Source organism: Perognathus longimembris, chromosome 11, assembly GCF_023159225.1.
Source record: "Perognathus longimembris pacificus isolate PPM17 chromosome 11, ASM2315922v1, whole genome shotgun sequence".
Lineage (NCBI taxonomy): Eukaryota > Metazoa > Chordata > Mammalia > Rodentia > Heteromyidae > Perognathus > Perognathus longimembris.
Genome location: NC_063171.1, coordinates 58,541,125 through 58,550,882, shown reverse-complemented (window position 1 = coordinate 58,550,882; position 9,758 = coordinate 58,541,125). Strand labels below are relative to the sequence as shown.

General features: G+C 60.6%; 1 protein-coding gene across 1 annotated transcript; it reads right to left on the bottom strand.

The window, feature by feature from the left end:
- Positions 1–703: 703 nt before the first annotated feature.
- Positions 704–4,180, bottom strand: Lrrn2 (leucine rich repeat neuronal 2). Its single transcript, XM_048357768.1, has one exon. The coding sequence runs from the start codon at positions 3,966–3,968 to the stop codon at positions 1,833–1,835; it is 2,136 nt and encodes a 711-aa protein (XP_048213725.1). The 5' UTR covers positions 3,969–4,180; the 3' UTR covers positions 704–1,832.
- Between the last annotated feature and the right edge of the window lie 5,578 nt (positions 4,181–9,758).

Here is a 9,758-nt window from a genome sequence, read left to right as displayed (position 1 = left end):
CAAGGGCTGCTCCCGTGGAGCTTCTGGCCAGGAGGACGGAGGCATCCAAACCCAGGCTTATCTATCTGGTCGCTGGAGGCTCCCACCTGGAATCCTAATGACTCAGGAGGCTGAGATCTGAGGATCAAGGTTTGGAGCCAGCCTAGGCAGGAAAGTCTGTGAGACATTTTTTTTTTTCTGTGCCAGTGCTGGGGCTCGGGACCCGGGTGCTGTCCCTTAGCTTTTCCACTCAAGGCTAGCGCTCTACTACTTGAGCCCACAGCTCCACTTCCGGTTTTCTGGTGGTTAATTGGAGGTAAGAGTCTCATGGATGTTCCTGCCGGGGCTGGCTTTGAACGGTGCTCCTCAGATCTCAGCTTCCTGAGTAGCTAGGATCGCAGGTGTGAGCCACCAGGGCCCAGCCTGTGAGACTCTTCTTCACATCTGGTCAACAGAAGTCAATCCATTAAAAGGGAAGGAAAATCACCAAGGCAAATCAGGCTCCTTGAAAATTATACCAAGCTAGCATGGACAGACAAATGCAGCAGTTTCCTGATCCCATAGCCCTCCCCTCCTCAAGCCCGCCATCACCCCCGCCCCTCCCCTTCCCCCGCCCCCAGTGAACCAGAGTTCTTATTATGGTCTTGATTTACAATTCTCTGCATGACTCTGCCTCTTGGGTTGGTTTAATTAGAAATAAGCCGAAGCCGAGAAGGGCTTCCTATGTACTGGCATGTTAATTGCTTATCAGAGCAGGAGAAGGGGAACCGTGCTTGGCAGTGGAAATTTCCTTGCCCTCTCTATCTCTGGGTTTGTCGCCATTTTTTTCTCTCTCCAACTCCTCTTCTGGCCTCCTCCATTCTCCTTTCTCCCTCCCTCCTCTTGGCGGGTTCTCAGCCTCTCTTGCTCTTTGTCTCTCCCCCCCCACCCCCGCCGTTTCTGCTGCTCACAGCTGTGGGGGTTGGAGCAGATCCAGAGGCCAAAATCCAACTCAAAAAGTGAATTCTGTCCTGTGGTCCCTCTTACTCCCTGCCCAGCCCCACGCCCCTGCCTCTTCCAGGCTTTGAAGAGACCCCAGGGCCCAGAGGTCTCTCCTGCCACCTGGTATGTCAAGGACTCTTTTCCCTTTCGTTTCCTTTTCCCCTTCTTGATCACTGTCGTATTATTATGGTTTATTTTTATTTTTTACAAAAAACAGGAGAAAAGAGTGAATCGGGTTTTGGGGGTGGGGGGCAGGTGACACATTTCTCCACAAAGGTACAAAATTGCCCGATAGAAAGTCAGCTTCCGAGATCCCAGGCTGCGAGATGAGGCGATCCTGGGCGCCCTCTCCCCAAATGTCCATCAGATCCAGCTGGAGGTCACTTCCACTTTGGGGTGGGGGGGGTCCCCTAGAGATGGGAAGGAGAGGCCTCTTCTCAGCCCTTGCCCAGGAGGGGGGGACGCGCAAGCAACTGCGACTGTACAAAGAGAGGGAAGGGGAGCAGGGGGGAGCATCCTGCAGGCCAAGGGCCTGGGGGCGCAGGCAGGAGACAACCAAGCAGAGGCTGGGCGGCCCCCCAGAGAGGAGGGGGAGTGGAGGCTCCAGCCAGAGTCCTTCCTGTTCCTCGCGGATGTCCCTCCGAGCGGCAGCGGAGGACCCGCAGGACGGAAGAGCCACTTCCAGGAGGCCATGGGTGTGTCCCCGCAGGGCAGAGCCCTGCCTGTCCAGCTGCCAGGCCTCAAGCACGTGGCCCGTCCACTTTCTGGGCCAGGGTGCCGGGCTCAGGTCCCGGCCCTTTGGGTAAAATACAAAACACAAAACCCCACAAGTCCTCCTCATTCTTCCCGCGTCGCTGGGTACCGGCCGCGCTTCAGGAATGCTGGAGCGGGGGCGAGGGCCTCCCCGCTTCCGAGGGCCTGGATGGATGCCTCCCCGGGTTCCAGAGCAGGACGAGGGGTGCAGACACAACCCGGGCGGAGGGGGCGCTCCAGCCCCAGAAAGCCCAGGCTGGAAGCAGCGGCCGCCCGCCCGCCCCGGGCCCGGGCCGGCCCGCGCCCCGGTGGGCGGCGAGCCCCGCGGCCAGCAGGAGGCCGGCGAGGGCCAGCACGGCGAGGAGCCCGGGGCGCACCCCTGGGGCTCCGCGGCAGGGAGAGGCCTCCTTCGTCCTGGCCCACACGCAGGCCACCTGGGTGTGGGCGTCGGCAAAGGCCACCTGCAGGCAGGCCCAGTACTCGGTGGCCTGGAGGAGGCGGGTGACGTTGTAGCTTCGGACGCCCTGGGGCAGGCGAGCCAGGGTTGGGGCTCCCCGGCCCCGGGGGGAGGCGGCGCTGGACCAGCTGAGGTTGGTGGCCACGACGTTGGGTGGGGGGACCCAGGCCAGCAGGAGGTGGTAGGGGTGAGTCTCCTGGACGCGGAGCTCCAGTCCCCGGCCCTCGCCCCCGGCCGGCTGGGAGGAGGCGCGGCCCACGGCCACGGTGACCGTCTTGGAGTCGGCCCCCACCAGGTTGTGGGCCACGCAGGTGTACAGCCCCGCCTCCTCCGCCGTCACCCTCCGCAGCTCCAGGGTCCCCTCGGGGTACACCCGGTACCGCCGGCTGACGTGGGCGGGTGTCAGTCGCACCCCGGCCGGGGTGACCCAGTAGATCTCGGGTTCGGGTTCGGCCAGTGCCCGGCAGTGCAGGGCGGCGCTCCCCCCCCTGGGGACCCGGAGGCGGGAGGGGAAGCTGCGGGGGGAGATGAGGGGCAGGCAGTCCCCCGTCATCTCTCGGAAGGGCACCTCCCGCACGGGGCGGCGCTGGAGGTCGGGGGGCTCGGCGCACAGGGTGGACTGGGGCTCGATGAAGCGGACGCGGGGGCCCGTGGCGTTGGCCCAGCGGATGACGCAGTCGCAGCGGATGGGGTTGCCGTGGAGCCCCACCTCCTGCAGGTTGGGCAGGGCCTCCACCGTGCGCCGGTGCAGGGCCGTGAGCGCGTTGTTGTTGAGCATGAGCGTCTCCATCCGCGGCAGGTGCTGGAAGGCCCGGGGGTGGATGAAGGACAGCCGGGGATTGTTGGTGATGTCCAGCTTGGTCAGCTCGGGCAGGTTCACCAGGGCCAGCTTGTCGATGGAGACCAGCTCCTCCATGTTGTTGAGCCCCAGCTCCTTGAGGTGAAGCATGTTGGCGAAGTCTCCCGGCCCCACCCGCTGGAGCGGGTTCTTGTTCAAGTCCAGGAACTTGAGCCCGGGCACCTGCTCCAGGGCCCGCCTGGGCACCCTGGCCAGCTGGTTGTCGTAGAAGGAGAGGCTTTCTAGGGTGTGCAGCCCCTCCAGGGCGTAGTCGGAGATCTCCCGCAGGCTCATGCCCGCTAGCACCAGGCTGCGCAGGTTGGCCAGGGGCCGGAAGTTCATGTCTAGGATGGCGTCCACCTTGTTGCCGCCGATCATCAGGATCTCCAGGCTGGGCAGCGTCTCGAACCACCGGCTGTCGATGGCCCTCAGCAGGTTGGAGTTGAGGTGCAGGCGTAGCAGGTTGCCGAGGCCGGCGAAGGCCCCGGGGGCGATGCGGTAGAGCTGGTTGTGGTTGAGATAGAGTTCCTGCAGGCTGGCCAGGCCGGCGAAGCTGTGGTCCTCCAGCCGGCTCAGCTGGTTCTCCTCCAGGTGCAGGCTCAGCAGCTGGGGCAGGGCCCGGAAGTCACAGTCGCGGGCGTCGGAGAAGCTGTTCTGGGACAGGTCCAGTTCCGTGAGGTTGGTCAGGTAGGCCAGCTCGCCCCGGTCCACGCGGACGATGCTGTTACTCTGCAGGAGCAGGGTCTGCGTCCCCTCGGGGAGCGCGGGGGGCACGGCTGTGAGGAACAGGTCGTTGCAGTCCACGGTGGTGGCCTCGCGGTAGGAGGAGCGCGGCGTGTACCAGGGCCGGATCTGGCAGGCGCACTGCGGGGGGCAGGGCACCCGCCAGGGCACCACGGGCACCGCGGCGGTGGCGGCGGCCACCCAGGCTAGCAAGAGGGAGGCGACGAGGAGCCTCATGGTGGAGCTGCGGGGGCAGGGGTCCAGGGGGGCCTTCTGGGCTTCGTGGTCTGCGGGCCGAGGGTCAGCAGCCCGGGCGGCGCCGGGGGGTGCCCCTTCCCCGGGTGCTCATTCTACTTGGGGGTGGGCGGGCATCGCGCCACGCCCTCCTGGGTGCGGCTCCTCATCCCTGTGCCACGGGCGGGGGGCCCCCCGCTCGTTCATCACTGCCGTCCTCCCCGACAACCCTGGAAGGAAAGGACGGAGTTAGGGTGACAGCCAGGAAGCGGGTGCGAATCCCCCCCCTCCCCAGCCACGTTCCCTCCGCCGGGCAACTCAAGAAGCCAGAGCAGCCACAGAGGGGCTGGCCTGGGCCCCAGCCAGGCCCCCTGTTTTGTAGTCCTTAGACCCACGAGTCCTCTTCTAACACGTGCTCAGGGAACACATGAATCTTCCCAGAAGAGCCCTGGGAGGGAGCGGCGTGTGTCTGGGAGGGAAAGAGAGCGAACGGGCTGGAATGATCATCATCCTCACAGTCCCGAGCCCAGAGAGATGCAGGACAGATTCTCTGACCGTTCCTGCTCTTTCCCTGGTCCCTCTGTGGCTTACCGGGAAAATGGAAGATAAATGCTAGTCAGTGGACATCCTTCCCGTGAGGTGGGTGGGAAGGGGCAGTGGGAACAAGAGCAGTTTCTGAAATGTTGGCTGGACTCGCTGGGACGCTGGCGTTGAAGGACAGCGGCTTCTGACCCCCACATCCCCCCAGGCTGACTTCCCTCCTAGCCAATCACTTGGGATTCTGGCACCTTCCCCTCCTACAAGCATGGGCTTTTCTTTTCCAATCGTGTGTGCGTGCTTCCCAGAAAAGGCAGCCGTAGGGTTGGGAGCCCTGGGTGCAGATTCTCAGCCGGACCGGTAAGACCTTCTGTAATCCGGCCCGGCTCACTTTTAGCGTTTGTTTCCACCCGCCCCGCACACCCGTCGGGTGGAGGTCGCCCCGACAAGCCATCCTTCATTGTGGCCCAGACCATTCCTACTTGCTCTTCAAGACTTCAAGCTCAGAGGCCTCCCACGAAACGGCCCCTCCTCCCCTGCGGCCTAGGCCTCTGGCCTGTGCTCCTACTCAGCCACGCGTTCTCGTGTGGTGTAGGATGGAGCTCTGTGGCTCCCGGGCCTTTCCTCCAGGAGCTCTCCTTCACCAGAGCCCAAGCGGTTGCTGTTTCCTCCCTCCTGGGTGGGTGTCACCAACCTAGCTTCTCTGTCAGGTCCCCAGGGCCGGGCTGCACGGCCCTGGAGGCGGGCCCAGCCGTGGACCAGAACCAGAGACCCCGCGTTCGCTCCTCAGGCCTTGCCGGACTCCTGAGTGGAAATCTGAGTTCTGGTAGAGTCTTCCATCACAGGTGTCAGAGAAGGCAAGAACATTTATTTACCCATCATCAACGGGGACTGTATTTCATTAATGTCACCACTGTCCTATAGGATAAGCATTCACACCTCCAATTTGCGGATCAAGAAACAGGGCTGGAAGAGACTGGGCACCAGTAGCTGGGTGGACGCAGCAAGCCCACAGATCCCGGGCCAGAGGCTGAGGGCTGGGCCCTAGGACCCAGAGAGGCGGCAGCTTAAGGACTCAGGTTCACACTGTGCCTTGGGCTCCAAGTGGGGTGAAGGCCCGGGTGAGTTGAGGTTCGCTGCCAAGCACAGGGCATCTCCCGGGAGGGAGCTCAAAGCTGCCCCCTCACCTAGCACCACCGGTGAAGGCTCGCTTGCACGTGGTGCACCTGCACGCGCAGGGCCGGCTGCTGCGGAGACAGCGAACTGTCTTTCCCAGTGTCTCTAATCTCCCAGGTGACCAGGAGTTCAGACGACCCACATGTACAATTTTCCCAAATGGACTGCAAGCTCCTTGCAGCCAGGGGCCTTGCCTTACGTGTTCCCAGAGCTCCGAGCACAGGACTGAGTGCGCAGTGAGGGCTCGTGAGTGGAAACAAATGGTAAAATGTGAAGAACACGTGCACACAATAGTGAATCCTCTCAGCACCCTGTGTGAAGGCAATGAGAGGATAACTTAATCCCTCCTGTCCTTCCTTCCTTCCTTCCTTCCTTCCTTCCTTCCTTCCTTCCTTCTTCCCTCCCTCCTTCCCTCCCTCCCTCTTTCCCTCACTCCCTCCCTTCCTCCCTTCCTTCTGCTTGCCAGCACTGGGGCTTGAACTCAGGGCATCATACTCTTGCTTGGTACTGAGCCAAGGCTGGCATTCTACCATTGGAGCCAAGCCTCCACTTCTGGCTTTTTGCTGGTTGACTGGAGATAAGATTTTCCCGGCTTTGCCTGCTCAGGCTGGACTTGAACCCTGACCCCTAGCTCTCAGCCTCATGAGTAGCTTCGATTACAGGCTAAGAGCCCTGTCTTGGCTTGTCTGGGGTCCCCCCTCTGGTGTCTGGGATTCTACCCTGGGGCACAGTGCTTGAGTGGGGGTGGGCCTGGACCTGCAGGGACCGAGCCGGCTGCTGCACGCCAGGCTCCGCCGGCTTCCCATCTGGGCCCGGGATGCAGGCTGGGAGGCAGAGCATCCCGGAGCCCACAGTAGGGAAGCAGAGCCAGGGCCACTCCAAAGACAAGCTGTTCTCTTCGGGAGGGCTGGCTCCGCCCTACCTCCTCCAGGAAGCGCCTCAGGATGCAGCATGCGCGAAACACATTTCCGGAACTCCTATTAAGCTGAGGCCCTTGGCAAAATCCTAAAGGCGGGGTGTGGGTGGGTGTCCGATCAAGACCGCCCTGCCCCTCCTCCCTGGCACCGAGACGGCCCGGTGTTGGGGTAGAGGAGACACTGGGTGCACACAGTCTCTCCCTCCCTGCCTCGTGCCCCGCCCAGCCCCTGGGAGCTGAGGGTCTGGAGGGAGGATGGCCGGCAGGCTGTGATCGATTGCCTGGACTTGGCTGCCATGGTGCCGGGTCCCCCTGAGCTGCGGAGACAGATGCGCAGCATAATTGAACGCAGCTTTGATAAACTCCGGCCTCCTCCGCGGCAGATGAGCGCGGGGCGGCGGGAGGGGCGCAGCGGGAGGGGGGAGGCCTGCCGGGTCGTCTGCACACCTCCCGGAAGGGGAGCAGGGCTCCGCACTCCCGCCTCAGCGCTGGGGTCGGCTCCCTGCTTAGCCAGTCTCCCAGAGCCTGGGTTCTGTGTCTAACTTATACAGAGGACGAACGGTGGAGCCGAGGGGAATCGAGGCCCGGGGATCGGCGTTTGAGCCCTGGCTCTGTCTTTCCCTGTGTGACCTTGGGCAAAGTACGTGACCTTGGAGATCACGGGTACACGTGAGGAGAAAGAGGACAAATTCAGTGAATTTAAGGTTCCCTAATGGCAGAGTGTTAACGGAGAGCCTGGTCTCGTGTGGTAATGGATGAGGAAAGGGAATGCCGGGTTTCAGAGATGAACCTGATAATAGGGACAGGCGGCAGGGCCCTGGTTAATGTGTGAGGAGGGGCTGCCTACTGACCTGGAAGGGGTCCAGAGGAACCTTCTGGAATGCTGGGATTATATCTTTTTTACTTTTATTTTTTTGCTAATCCTGAGGCTTGGACTCAGGGCCTGAGCACTGTCCCTGGCTTCTTTTTGCTCAAGGCTAGCACTGTACCACTTGAGCCACAGCGCCACTTCTGGCTTTTTCTATATAGGTGATGCTGAGGAATCGAACCCAGGGCTTCATGTATACGAGGCGAGCACTCTACCACTAGGCCATATTCCCAGCCCCCTGGAATGTATCTTGGCCTAGGAATGGGGGTTGCCCTTTCCTACATGGGCATCGGCACCCTCTGAACACTCTCCTGTGTATCTTTTATACCTCAACAATATGAAACAGTGCTCAGGCTGTGAGTGATGAAGACAGAAGGCCTTTGTGATGGGGAGATGGGGATAGCTAACACGAAAGGCCTGGACATCCAGCAAGATGCTACATCACCTGCCAGCCCAGGACCTTCCCGAGCTCCCTCCTCGGGGCCAGCTCTTGTAGGTCGGGCCTCAGGAAGCTCCTTAACCACAGTAGGTAAGCAAGGGGCAAGAGCACGGGGGAATGTAGGAGTTGGAATCTTTTCTGTCAACGTGGTTGCTTGACATACACACAGTTATTCGGTGACTTTAATGATGCCACATCCTGTTACAAGAATTGTTTTTCTAGGAGCTGGACGTGTGTGTGGTTCGAGCGGAAGCACATCAGCTGAGTATCAGTTGTAGATCTGAGTTCCTGCCTCGATCAGATGTCCTGGTTTTGGCTGATTGCTCAGATCAACCCCCTTTCCAGCAAGCCAATCATGTGAGAGTGTGTACCCATGTTCTGACCAATCAGAATGAAGGGAAGTACCGCACTAGGGATAAAATCTGGGTAGAATGCCCACCCACCATGCTTGGGCCTTCTGTCAGTAGCACATCTTTCTGCAAAGCAAACTTTGGCTGCATGCCTTTTGAGCTGGGACACCCCAATATCCTGAGACGTTCCTAACAGGGATGGTTTCAGAGAGATGCAAGCCATGCTATTTCCCATTCCCCCGCCTTTGCACCTGCAGGTGCTGGTGCTTGCCAGGACTTTTCTTCACTTGGGTATCTGGGGAATTCCTCTATGAAGGTCTTCTGACTCCCAATGTCCACTTTCTTCCCTTTTCTATCTTCTTAAGAATTTGCTTCCTGCCGGGCGCTGGTGGCTCATGTTTGTAATCCTAAGGTACTCAAGAGGCGATGATCTAAAGATATGTGGTTCAAAGCCAGCCTGGTCAAGAAAGTCTGCAAGAGACTCATCTCTAGCCACAAAAAGCCAACTGTGGAGCTGTGGCTCAAGTGGTAGACATTTGTCTTGAATGAAAAAGCTTCAGGGCCAACACCTAGGACCTGAGTTCAAGCCTCAGGACTGGCTGTACAATGTAAGTCCTGAATCTCTCCTCTCTGACTGTAAGCTGCTGGAAGGCAGGGCAGGAGAGGGGCTCCCGGCTGCGGCGCTGGCTGGTAGGGAAGCCCAGGCAGGCGGGAGGTGAGCCCTGCTTTGGAGGAGTTCTGGAATTCTCTCCTCTGTGGCATTGTGGGGAGGACCCCCGGCCCCCCGGACACGGGATGGGCCAGCTCTCGGCAGAGCAAATGGGGAACAGGCCAGTTAAACACGGGGAAAGGCCAAGCCTCTTCTAGCAGCAAGGGAAAATGAAATCAGAATGAAAATTGATGAGGCGGAGAGGCAAGGAGACGGGGCCCCTCAGCGGGTCTGCCAGGGCGCGCAGAGATAAATCACACCAGCCCAAGGAGCTCGGGTCCCGGCGGCCGTGGGGCGTGGGGCTGGTCGCCTTCACCCCAGCCTTAGGCAGGCTGCAGAGACAACTGGCTGCAGCGCAGAGGTTTGGGGGTGCTTCTCCCTGCCCCTCGACTGCAGTGAGGATGGCCTGCCTGTCCTCGCCAAGCTGCTGGACTTACCCTCTCCCACGGCCCGCCTCTGTCTTCTTCTCTCCCGCTCCTTCTCTCCTCCCTTCACCCCCCACCACAGGGCCAAAGGGGACACAGAAGAGGGAGGGGTGCGGGGCTGAGCAGTGGGGAGGCTAGAGCAGGGGGCCCTCAAACCATGGCCCCTGGAGCAGCAGTATTGGCAGCTCGAGAAAACGCGTTTTGAGATGCAGCCTCCCAACTCCTGTCCCAAGCCTCCAGGGAATTTCAGCCCCGGCCTCTCATCCTCTGTTCTGGACACAAGGGAAGCCTTTTGTTATTTGTTTTTTGGCTCTACTGGGATTTGAACTCGGGGTCTCCTGCTTGCTCGGCAGACACTCTACGACTTGAGCTA